Source organism: Pseudorasbora parva, chromosome 17, assembly GCF_024679245.1.
Source record: "Pseudorasbora parva isolate DD20220531a chromosome 17, ASM2467924v1, whole genome shotgun sequence".
Classification (NCBI taxonomy): domain Eukaryota; kingdom Metazoa; phylum Chordata; class Actinopteri; order Cypriniformes; family Gobionidae; genus Pseudorasbora; species Pseudorasbora parva.
In genome coordinates, this window is record NC_090188.1 from 32,077,918 (window position 1) to 32,091,644 (window position 13,727).

General features: G+C 38.6%; 1 protein-coding gene across 3 annotated transcripts in view; it reads left to right on the forward strand.

The window, feature by feature from the left end:
• prkg1a (protein kinase cGMP-dependent 1a) overlaps nt 1–13,727 on the forward strand; it is a 175,315-nt gene that overhangs the window by 104,987 nt on the left and 56,601 nt on the right. For all 3 annotated transcript variants that reach the window (XM_067421958.1, XM_067421957.1, XM_067421956.1), the window contains exon 4: nt 9,753–9,858. In XM_067421958.1, the coding sequence (XP_067278059.1) occupies nt 9,753–9,858 (106 nt within the window). The remainder of the gene's footprint in view (nt 1–9,752; nt 9,859–13,727) is intronic.

Here is a 13,727-nt window from a genome sequence, read left to right on the forward strand (position 1 = left end):
ATTCTGTCAGGGTTGTTTGTGGCAGTAGTAAGCGCACAACGCAGGAGATGAGGGTTCAACACTGACTTTACACGGACAAAGAATGGTCACTACAGATATGTGTACCTTCAACACTAACATTCACAATAACCGACCAAGGACAGAACAGAATAGGGAGTATAAATACACATGGTGTAGGAGGGAACTAATAAGACACTAGCACAGGTGACGACAGAAACAGAACATAATTGTGACAGCTATTTTGCAAGTTCTCCCACTTAGAAATAATGGAGGGGTCTGAAAATGTCATCATAGGTGCATGTCCACTATGAGAGACATAGACTTAAAAAAAATCCAGAAATCACAAATTATGATTTTTTAAAACTATTTATTTGAATGATACAGTTGCAAATAAGTATTTGAACACCTGTCTATCAGCTAGACTCTGACCCTCAAAGACATGTTAGGCTGCCTTTCAAATCTCCACCTCCACTCTATTTATTATCCTAAATTAGATGCACCTGTTTGAGGTCGTTAGCTGCATCAAGACACCTGTCCACCTCATACAATCAGTAAGTATCCAACTACTAACATGGCCAAGACCAAAGAGCTGTCCAAAGAACCTAGGGACAAAATTGTACACCTCCACAGGGCTGGAAAGGGCTACGGGGAAATGCCAAGCAGCTTGGTGAAAACAGGTCCACTGTTGGAGCCATCATTAGAAAATAGAAGTAGCTACACATGACTGTTAATCTCCCTCAGACTGGGGCTCCAAGCAAGATCTCACCTCATGGGGTCTCAATGATCCGAAGAAAGGTGAGAAATCAGCCCAGAACTACACATGAGGAGCTGGTCAATGAAAAGAGCTGGGACCACTGTTTCCAAGATTACTGTTGGTAATACATTTAATATACAAGACGTCATGGTTTAAAATCATGCATGGAACGGAAGGTTCGACAGCTTAAACCAGCACATGTCTAGGCCTATCTTAAGTTTGCCAATTACCATTTGGATGATCCAGAGGAGTCTTTAGAGAAAGTCATGTGGTCAGATGAGACCAAAATAGAACTTTTCGGTCATAATTCCACTAAATGTGTTTGGAGGAAGAAGAATGATGAGTACCGTCCCAAGAACACCATCCCTACTGTGAAGCATGGGGGTGGTAGCATCATGCTTTGGGGGTGTTTTTCTGCACATGGGAAAGGGCGACTGCACTGTATTAAGGAGAGGATGACCGGGCCATGTATTGCGAGATTTTGGCGAACAACCTCCTTCCCTCAGTTAGAGCATTGAAGATGGGTCAAGGCTGGGTCTTCCAACATGATAATGACCTGAAGCACACAGCCAGGATAACCAAGGAGTGGCTCTGTAAGAAGCATATCAAGGTTCTGGCGTGGCCTAGCCAGGAAGGAGCTCAAACTCTGTGTTTCTCAGTGACAGGCCAGAGTCCTGACTGATCTAGAAAAGATCTGTGTGGAGGAGGGGGCCAAAATCCCTCCTGCAGTGTGTGCAAACCTGGTGAAAAACTACAGGAAATGCGTGACCTCTGTAATTGTAAACAAAGGCTACTGTGCCAAATATGAACTGTAGCAGCCCTTCAACTTGTAAGCCAAACAGGCTTAGGAGTGTTTCCATACGGGTGTACTTTAATTCAGACGAGTGTGCATAGCACCAACACTGTGAAAACTTAGAAAGAAAATAACAAAGGCAATTTAGCCAGATACAAAATAATCTCTTAACAAATGCACTTTAGCAGGCTAGCATTACATAGATAACAGCATAGCAGGCAACAGCCATAATGAGAAATGAATTTATATGAAATAGTACATTACATTGAACCACATACCTCGCTCCTCATATCAAAGGGGTGCTAAGAGAGTGGTGATCCAGGGAAAGCTGCCGCCATTTACTTAACTTCATAAGTTATTCTCAAATTATTACTGCCAAAACAAATCAAGCACAGAGTGGAATAACACTTCAAAGAACACTTTAGTTGAAGGTTACCATAATATTTTCCAGTCTCTGACTCTAAAACATGCATCGATTTGTAACGTGCCTTCTCGTGTTTTCTCATTTAATGAGTGTGAGCGTGGAGAGATTAGTCCCCGTGCAAAATAGCAGGGTATTCAAATACTTATTTTCCTCACTGTATATTTAATCTCCATCATATCTGCTGACCAGAAGACTGTAACAATAACGGACTTGCATACCTTGAAAGTTACCTCCGTTTTTGGAACCGAAAGTTTAAGTTATCTGCTTGCTTACTCTAAAACACACCTTGCTATGTCACATAACCTGCTTTGTTGAATATCCCCCGTTGAGAAAAACCTGTAAACATAAATAGCCATCTAATTATAATATTTGCCCATGCACACAGCTTCAGCTATTCTGCTATCATAGGTGCTCAACAAAAATAACAAGAGTTCTGCTGGAAACATCACATTTTTTCTGAGAATACAATTCAGTTATATTTAGAAACAAATTTGTGCAGACTTTTTTGTGTTTTGCTTTGTTTGATGCTTCCTCAACATGCAGTAACACACTGATGTGTGAAGTGAATGACAAAATCATAGACTTTCTCCTATCCAGCCCAAGCAGTTATGGCATAAGACTGCTCAACCTTAAAAATGAATCAGTGAATCACTTATAGCTCTGTTTATCTAGGACTATTTATATAGGACACTCTCAATCATCTTTTCAAATATCAGCAGTATCTTTAATTTTAATAAAAGCTGTAGCTGTGTGTAGTTAATTGCAGGGATGTCTAAAAACTCTGACTTGTTCTGAACAGAGAAAGAAAGAATCCGATTCAACAAAGCCAAAAGGATTGGTGTGTTCTAGTAGGTTTTTAGAAATCAGCAGCATCTTTCAAGATCTGTGTGAGATACCCAGATGCAGAAGTAGTGACAATTTATTGACAAAACAGCAGACAAGGTGGGTGAGGCATGGGGAACTCCAATGATGGGAAAGGGCACAGGGTACAGTCACAGGCCCCTATTTTTATGATCTGAGCACATGGTCTAAAGCACATAGCGGAGGTGCACTGAAGGTGTCCGAATCCACTTTTGGGTTTTTTTAACGACGGAAAAACAGTCTGCCTATGGTCCAAAAGGGTTGTACCTGTCTCTTAATGAGTCATGTGTTTTGGTCGTAACTTGCAATAAACCAATCAGAGTCTCCTCTCTCATTCCCTTTAAAATCCAGTTGTGCTCGCAACATGGCGGACTCGTTATTGACATGGCAAAATTTGCAAGCTTAAAGACTTCCTAGTTTTCAGACCAGCACAGCCAGGTGTTTGATAGGCCAATGACTGTTGGAACCAGCCCTGGGAGACAATGGGCTAGACATCTGAAGAGCCAGTGTTAGCACCAGGCAAATGTTTATGGCAAAGACCAGACAAGAGTACAAATAAACTAGAGGTATGATTCTAGCAATTTACAAGCGTTGAAGCAATCTAGCTGAAGGGCAAAGTGAAACAGCGTACCAGGGACTTTCAGATTGCATGACACAAAACACAACACTCACAGCATGACAAGACTGAATAAGACAAGACTACAACAACAACCCAACAGAAGCAATACAACAGGGAGAGATGCAGCAAGATAATAAATTATTATAATAATTAAATAAAAAATAAGAGTTGGGGAAAAACCCATAAATCATGCATCTTCACTGAGATCACCCCTAGTGATGAACCAACGAGTAACAATGGTTTTAACCAAGCGGAAACCTCCCACTATCTCTCTTGAAGCCAATAAGGAAGTAATGTAGACTGCAATTCATCGACTGGCCACTAGAGACTCACTCACTCAATCACCCACCCATTCACTCACCCGCTCACTCACCCGCTCGCTCGCTTGCTCACTCACTCACTAAAAGTTTAAGTGAAGTTTTTATTAACAAAATTTCGGGAGGATCACGTGTAGATAATTAAACCTAATTAAACACAAGTGGAGCATGCTCAGATAATTAAACCTAATTAAACACAAGGGGAGCACACCAAGCTAATCAACGATAAGTGTGTATATATTCAGCAGATTTACCTTCTTTCATTGACCCTTTTCATTTTAGCATGGATGGCTTTTCCGGCTGGTCGCCTCACCCGCCCTTGCTGTATAGATCGCTCAAACAGCTCAAAGCAATTCTACAATGCTAACATTTTTTCCTTACAGAGTTCTAAGCCATTTCGACCGTTTCCATCACGGTAAAACCAATTCTGCTTTTCCTGAATGTAATTGCGTTTGCTTTTTTTCTGTCTTCTAAAGTCTAATCATTGTTCTAATCATTGTTGTAAAGTCTAATCATTGTTAACTATAAATATAATGTTACTTGCTGGTAAAGTTAAATCACTTAAAGATGCCAATAGAGAGTGCATATTACGCCAAACGATCAGCCACTAGTTGGAACCAGCTGATAATGTGAGCCTCACATTTCAGATTCTGAGCGTTCTAAGTGCTCGCACATCAATGCTTCAGTTCAGAGCAGTTCACAATGAATCGTATAATGTATAATGATGCAATGGGGGAATATTTGTGGGTCCAGTTCATCGATAAGGTAAGTATCGTGGTTTATATCGACTCGTGACACAAGTGTATCGTTACATCCCTAGTATAAAGCTATTCAAAACAACATTCAATGTAAATTGTGATTGTCGTATTAAATAATCGCAATTACAATTTCAGTTGAAAATATAGATATTTGTTTCAATAGGATACTGCATGGGCTCATACACAAAATATGCTAGATTTAAATGTAATTGCTGTTTCCCTCATACGAATGTGGTTCTCCATTTGTCTGTCTAACCTTTTCTCCTCAGCTGCAGCAGTGCTGTTTCCTCTGCTCCCACAGGAGCTCAGTTTCTCTGGCTAATTTCTCCACTCCCGCAGCAGAGCTGGTGGCTGTCCTCTGCTTCTTGCGTTTTTGGGGGGTACTCTAGGTTCAGGCCAAATTCCGAGCCCGGAGCCCTCCCCCGGACAGCACGCCAAATACGCATAATCTTTACTCTATTTAATTTGATGTACGTGTGAACTAGTGAAATGAATATGATTTTCACATCTGGAATCATTTACAATTCATTAATGCTCTTTATCTAATAACAAACTGTTTATTTTTCTAGATGTTATTGTTTTTACTTGGGTGTGTGTCTTGATGTAATAACAATAAATGTATCTACACTTCACATGATAAAAAAAAATCCATGTGCTGAGAAGATATATTTGAAAGGTTGTTTATTTCCTGTTGTTATAAGAGACTATTAAAAGATTTGAGCCCATCATAAATTCAGAATAATTCCCCTGCATGAGTCAGTGGCTGTATTCAGATGTGACAGCTCACTGTTTATTTATGCCTCAGTGTCTTCTGATTATACTTCATCATTGCTGGAACGTTACACGGTCTGTGCAGTTTGAAGAGCTTCAGTATTTGTGTGCGTGTGTGCAAATCAATAATAAACACATTCTAACAAAATAAGGTATCATTTTCCAAAAAGTCACTTTCACATACATCAATGTCACCTTGTTTTTATTGCTTTAGCGATGTCTATAATATGCACAAAACCTGTTTGGTACTTTGACAGCTGTCTGGCTCTCTGGGAAAAACAAAAGACAAGGGTTCAATATATCATTGAAGTTTTCTAAAATCATTCAGCTGTAAATGATTTTAGAAAAAATCCTAAAACTGGAAATGTTTAGCTCTAACCTAAAAAAAATGTATTCTGCATGTACTCATATTTCAATATATCATTGAAGTTTTCTAAAATCATTCAGTAGATTATGTTTCATTAACAGCTGTTGATTCAGCATAACAGAATTCAGAGAAATGCACAGTCCTGCAGGAGTCAGACTTCAGTAGACCAAGAAGCAATAATCATATGTGCAATAATCATATGCACACTTTCCTAGAGTGTGTTTTCTCTTTCTCTGTAATGCTGCCTTTAGCAGCAAAAATATGCAAGTCTATTATGCAGTATTTCTAAATATTTAGTCATTTAATGCTGTTTATCATTAAAGGGGGGGGGGGGGTGAAACACACAAAGTTTCAGTCAGTGTCATGTCAATCTTGAGTACCTATAGAGTAGCATTGCATCCTGCATATCTCCGAAAAGTCTTTATTTTTTTTATAATTATATAAGAAAGATGCGCTGTTCCGAGTCTTTCTGAAAAAAGCCGAGCGGGTGGGGGCGTGTCGTGTGAGCGGAGCTAAATAATGACGTGTGCAGCAGCGCGCTGCTATTGTGTTGAGTCGAGTGCGTCGTAAAGCTGTGTCATCCCTAACAGCGGGGAAAAAACTTTATTCAAAATAAAAATATGGCTTTTAATCAGATACAGCCATACATCTATGATCCGGAATCAGACCCAGAGGCTGCAGTTGAACAGGAGCAGCAGCAAAAACGACTAGAGCAGGACGTCTCTATGTGGTACAAGTTATACACTAACTATATAATATGCTTAGTGACTTGTGTTATTTACATATTTATACTTGAATTATATCGTCGTATTTTTGTCTTTGAAGGTGTACATGTGGGAAGTGCAGTTGTGCACGTGTGTTTGTGTGTTTACGCGTGGTTTGTGTAGACAATTGTAACGTTAGTAAGCGGACTGGTTTTGCACCGCAGGCTAGTGTTTACATAGATAGACATGGAAAAGTAGCGCATTTGAATGAAGAAGCGTGCTTATTTAGTTCAACATATTTCCCCCCTCTTTGTGTATTGTTGGTTGGAGTGCTTTTACAATACACAAACATAAAGTTACACATATAGTGGCCAGCTAAACAAATGTACACGCACTACACATCGCATGCTCCATTGATCAATTAACTATACGTGATCATGTTTGGGCTACTTGATGAGCATAGACATTTGAAGCACTCTTACTCACAGCCTGCGGTTCTAACGTTGGGACCTTTATCGTTGGGACTGCTCCATCCTTCAGCATTAGGCGATTGGAAAAGCCGGCGTCAAGCTGGGCCTTGTTTATGAAACAGTCGGCACCGAAATGCAGCGAACAGATATAAACATTCGCGCAACTCAGTTGCTGATCCGGAAAAGCAAATTACATCCACTGTTGCCTTAACGCGGGGGTTTTGGGGAATCTGTGCAGGACTGTCTTGGTCTGGCAACCAAAAACGCACTTTTTTGGTGACATTGTTATCTGCACATCACCTGTCCAGCATCCTACAAGCCAGCGCTTTGATGGGCGTAGGCTGTTGCTTTCGCTCTCTCCCTCTCTCTCTCTCTCTCTCACACGCTTCCGGTAGAATTGTCCGTAAGGCCCATACAAGGAAATTCCGCCCCCATTAACGTCAAAGGGGACGCATGATCTCAAAAAACTTGCCGAAACTTATGACTAACCGGAAGTAGTATTTTTGACAAAGAAATACTCCCATCAAACGTCCACCTTAACTTTTGAAACTTGTCTATGTTTAGTATGGGATTCTAAGTCTTTAACAGTGTAACAAGATCAGTATGCATGAAACAGCATTTCACCCCCCCTTTAATGGTTCGGATTCTGGAGTTATATAATGTTTGTTGTGTTTAGTGTAAATAAATACATTGAAGTTTAAGGTCATCATTGATTTTGAGCCAAATGAATGTGGCACAGATTACTTACAAATGCATTGTGAATGTTTAACTTTATTAATATTTTTGTGTAATAACAAATGTTCTCCCATTAGAGGTTGAGCATCTTAAAATGTAAGTAAAAGTGATATATACAGTTGCAAGAAAAACATGAACTTCTTGCAGAATCTGTGAAAATTTGAATAATTTTAGCAAAATAAAAGATCATAGAATAGTTGTTATTTAGTACTGTCCTGAATAAGATATTTTACATACAAACCAAATTTGGGAAAAGTTGGGACAATTTTTTATTTATTTAAAGGTGTCATGAACTGCTTTAAAAAAAAGGGACAAAAGTATACTGTTGTCTAAGGTCAGCTAATGATGTTCGCCTGGTTTTTACATTTCAAAAACGTCATGATGAACAAGTAATAGGCTAATTTCTACCCTGGTTTTGAGGCTCTCTCCTGCACGCTCTGTTTCTATGGGCGTGCTGCACTGAAGACTTGGAAGTAAACGCCCACGTCTAGGATTGGATAAGATTTGCATATTATAATGAGCTATGGCTCCTCTTTCAGTACATGTGGGAATTGTTTTAAAAGTGTGTGGAGAAACGGTAACCGGAATGAATAGCACACAGGGCACGCAAAACGTCTCTATCAAACAAACAAAACAATTTATCTCTCATCCAATCATTGATTGGAATGTTATTTTTTTATTACTTGGCTCGCCCAGTTGGTGGCTAGAAGCGTGAACCATGACACACACACACATGCCCAAGTACGTTGCAGACAGCATGATCAAAACTTCTGCGTTTTTTTTGTTTTTTTTCCAACAGCCATTGACAGCGTGCTAAGGTATGTGCTGTTAGACACGCACACATAATCAATTTAGATATATCGCACAATCTGTATCAATGCAATACTATCACAGCTTCATTCATTCATGTAATCTCATTCTGTCTGCAAATCCATTCTCTTGTTTACAAACAATTTTGTGATCAGAAATAAAGGAACAAACACACAATATCTTCCCCACGTGAGCTGGATAGTTATTAAAAATAAAGCCATCCATGCATTCATAATATTGAAATCTGAATGAAACTTATGCAGAATGTTTATTGCTTGGAAGTTGGATCCAGTTTACCTCTATGTAGGCCTATATCATGTCAGTGGCATGAGTCAGTGGACAGGGCTACGGAATCAGGCATTGTTCTTCTTCTGTTGAGGCAGTGTTTCACCACACTCCGATGTCACAGCCTGGCACATTCTGAGATTGATCGTTTGCTGGGCCTGGTGTCAATAAAAAACGTTTATTTTACTAACGAGGATGTTTTCAGCTCTGAAACTTAGAGGATATTCTTATATTACAATTACCTTTTATATATAAAAAGCTCAAGAGAAAGTTGATTTCTCAAGTCATGACCCCTTTAAAGGTCCTGTGGCATGAAAGTTTCATTTTATGAGGTTTTTCAACATTAATACGAGTTCCCCTAGCCTGAAAATTGTCCCCAAGTGGCTAGAAATTTTGATAGGTGTAAACCGAGTTCTGGCTGTCTTTCATTGCCTTTGAGAAAATGAGAGCTCAGATGAGCTGATCTTGAATTCTCCTGTTATGACGTCATACCAGGAAAGGTTACCTCCCCTTCCTCTGCTTTGCCCGCCCAGAGAATTAGTAGAGAATGGAATCAGTTTATCAGTTGAGATGTCAGCTCAGGCTTTACCATATGGATTCAACAGCACCACCACAAACAGTGAGTAACAGTGTTCATTAATGCCTGATCTGGGATCAATGAGTTCTGATGTGCAGCTCATTATTCAAGTTCACAGACTTTCTTTCTAAATAGTTTAATACTGTCAGTCCCGCCTCTGGCTGTCTTGATGCATCAGTGAATCAAGCCAGTGACTAAACGATCAACTTCACATAGTTTCTGAAACAAATCTGTTATTTCAATTATTAAACTACAGGAGAGCGATCAAAGAACACTCCTTATAATGTTCGGATCTGTCAATCACACATATATCTGCAGTGCACAACAACAGTGCCAACTTTTATGAGACCTGTAACAGGCATCACATTTGAAATGAGCTCATTTAGTGGATAAAAGTGTAAAATTTCAATGACACTTTGCTTTGCATCATGACCATTCTAATAATAATATTATGCTGATTATGATTACGTTCACAAATAATGCTATGTTTTCTAATGTGTGTTTCAGCTGTGACCAGTGTGAAGTTATGGGCCATCGACAGACAGTGCTTCCAGACCATCATGATGAGGACGGGACTCATCAAACATGCAGAGTACATGGAGTTATTGAAAAGGTGAGCAGCTGTCTCATCATAGAAGTGCGTCTTTTTCTTTATCATCTGACATCTTAATTTGCATAATGGCACCCAGAGAAGAGAGCATGGGGCATATTTTACATATTAAAGACAGAATTCTCAATTCTGCATTGTTGGGCTCCTGAGCCAAACTGGATGAAAAGAAGTCTTCATCAAATACTTTAAAGACACTGAGGCAGAACAGACGAGTTTCTTGGAAGCTTCAGCAATTCATTGCCGCAGAAACTCTATAGCTCCCAGTCTCCTTCCTCTCCTCCTTTCATGATCTCTCTCTCTCTCTCTCTCTCTTAGACTCTCCGTCTTATGTATTAACATGTGATAAATGAATAGCAATGCAATCGTGTTAAATGAATCATCTAATGTGGTTTCATCTAATGTTAATGATATTACCCCATCCCATCCCTGCTTCTGTATTTATTATATGAATAATTAGACTTTTTTTCAGTTTTGCTTTGAACCCTTCAGCCATTAACAAACAAAAGCAGAGTGCATGTGAATGCATTAGATGCTGAGCTGACATTTTATGGATCTGGTTTATAGGCCAATATGAAATTTAGGTTTCATATTTAGTCTTGAGCTAATGTAAACTCACTCCTATTATGCAACATTGTGTGTGTCTTTCCATGATTTACTACTGAGGGTAATTATATTGGCTACAAAATTTCCCAGCAAGTTTTTAATTTTTTTTTTAAAGAAGATGCCAGCCATGCCAGCGTTTTTGATAATTTTCACAAAATTTCAGAAAACAGAACCTCTGCTTAAAAAAAAGCTTCATTTCTTTGATTTATTTTTAAAAAGCAACATAAATCTGAGCATTTCTAAGCATAAAGTTGAGATTTTTTTTTTTGGTCGACTACATCCAGATTAGATTCAGAGCGATGATCAAAACACAGATGGAGTAGTTTGAGTCCATCAACACCCCTAATGCTTGCACAGTCGTAACCACTTCATTGGTTTTGATTTTTATGCTGTTTAATGTTGACGATTGTGTTATTAGGGGTTCAAGCACAAAGTGCTTCAAAACCTATTGTATTTGTGCCTGTTTTTATTCTGCCGTAAAACGCATCGTGCAGACCAACTATAAGGGCTAGAGACTCGATTCTTGGCCAATAGGTAGTACAAAAATCGAGGAGAGGTTATCAAATTATGAGCCAGATTGCATATCTGATCGCTATAGCAATCAATTGCGCAAAACTGCTCATAACTCCTAGACCGCTGGCCGTAGTCTCAAGTGTCTTATATTTTTGCAATCCTTGGCTCAAGACGGACTAGACATATGCCTCGGATTGGCTCGCTCTTCAGGCGCCAATTTTGAGATATCAAAAAGAAGTGAGATATCAATACAGAAGTGAGATATCATCACCAAGCTTGGTACATTTATGTATGGGCTCAGTCTTTGGTCACAAAAAATCACGACGATTGCGCTCTAGGTGGCACTATAATGTTTTTAAAAAAACATTAAAATGGCTATAATCACCTGACCGTTAGTCTGATTGACTTGAAAAATGGTATGCAGTCTTGGTCCAAGGCCCCATGAATGTATATGAGGATATATGAGGACTATAGGTGGTACTATAACTGTTAAAATGCTTTAAAACCATGCATTTCCTATGGTAATTTGCTTGGCTGTAAATGTTATTTTCCATCTGTTATCACAGCGTTTCCCAACCGGGGTGCCTTTAATATATCTTTAATATGGGTTGTAACTTGAAAATAATGCTTTAATGTATGTTTCTGTCAATGGATACACTTGCTGGTCAGTGATGATAGGCCTACACTACAACAGCGATAATAAAAGAAAAACGGGCAAAATGGTTTCTCTTTGTAAAATGTGTTCAATGCATGTGAGTGCTGCCGTATGACCAGTCATTTCGCTGTCATCACCCGAGTATATTCGCCAGAAGACACGAATGAGAGTACGCGCGCTGTGTGAAGCGCGCAAATATTGAGTTATCTTTCAAGTCTTGCACTTTAACGGACAAACTCCCACAAGAAGTATATCAACATGTCCATCTTGATGAGTATCCAAGCAGACATAGTCTGAATATGGCTTAAGTGAACTGTATACACTATTCACAATACTGAATATATTTATTCAATTTCTCTACCTAAAAACTAATGTTAGACCTACCTGAAAAAACATGAAAAGCATTGTTCATTTTATCAGTATCTTTGCTCAATAGTATTTATTTGTGCTGCTGCTTGTATTTAAGTTATTTGTTCTTATTTTCTTTATTTTTATTAGTCTTTTATTCTCTGAACATAGCAAATGCCGAACCGTACTGAAACCATGAACTAAAACGTTATACAAACCGGCCCGTGAGCAATCTGTACCGTTACACCCCTAGCACAACGTATGCGAGGGGGTGCCACAAAATTTAGAAAATTTTCGAAGGCTGCCATGACTGTAAAAAGGTTGGGAAACACTGTGTTATTATATGATGTTCAAATCATTTGTTAAATCTCCTCATTCTGACTCTCTAGGCCAATAATTATCCAGAAAATTACTTTTGTATTTGGATAGCATGGTCATATCAATATGTGACTTTGACCAAGTGTACCCAAAGCCTTTAAAGGGTCATGAAACCCCAAAACACTTTTTTTGAGATGCAAACAGATATGTATAGGCTCTCACATCATTGAAAACACTAAGGGTTCTCATTAATGTTATTCATATGTAATTTTTTTTTCATTTTTCAGAGCGATTTCCGTCTTCCGGTTTGAAAAGCTGAGTTGGAGAAACGTCACAAATGCTGACGTCAGCGTGTACTTTCGGCCCATGTATGGGCTGGTGGGAACATGCTGACGTCGACCGTTCCGAGCGATTCTCGATATATTTTCATGACATGAAATATAGTGAAACATATTTGGACAAATATAGATTTATTCTAGCTGCCAGGTGACAGCGCGAATCGTCACAACAACCCAGCGCACGTCGCTCTGCGCTTCAGATGCACGGTCGAGACTGACACCTCAAACCCCTTCGCTTTTACCTAGGGCTGGGCGATATGGCCCCCCAAAAAAATCCCCGATTTTTTTCACCAAAAATTCGATTTACGATTTAAAACGATTTTTTCCCCCTCTTTAAATCAAACTGCAGATGACAAAGAAATTGTTCAAAACAAGTTTTAACTTTATTTTGTTTAGGTAAAATTAAATATTTGCAGCTTGGTAGAAGTGCCTACCTGGGGTGCAAAACTTTCAGCATGTGAATAACCCCCGACTATTCCACAGTATAAATGGGCACCATATCTTTTGCAATATACAGTATACATATCAAAGGTTTATGAATTGATATGCAGATAAAATTAACTTTTATTAACAACAGTAATGTGCAAAAAAAGTATAGGGAAAATTTAAATGTTATGCTCTTATTAAATATAGATTAGCATTGTTTTTCAATAGTCTCACACTGAACTGATCGACAGCTTCAGTGATTATTAAAGGAGCTCTTTACTTTACTGTAATTTAGTCTCAATTTGAAGAAAAGTTTAGTTTTTCCTGAGACTGTGACTTCGTACTTTTCTCCATACATTAGAGGGTGGAAATCGCTAATAAATCAATAAATGCTCTTCTGCTGGTTATAGTGGTGGGCATTTCATATCTTTTTTAAAATAAAAATAATACAAAATGGATTACACATTTTTAAAAAAAATAAACTAAAAAAAACATTCCACTATTTCTTTCACAAGACCCCCTTTAAACTTTTAGTTTTACAAACCATCACATTAAAAATAACATTACAATCGGATATTTAGAGCTTTGAAGTGCTGGAAATAAGTGTGAAGCTCTTGAAAACCATTGGAAAGTGCTTGAATTTCAATCTCAAAAGGTTGTACGAATCCTGA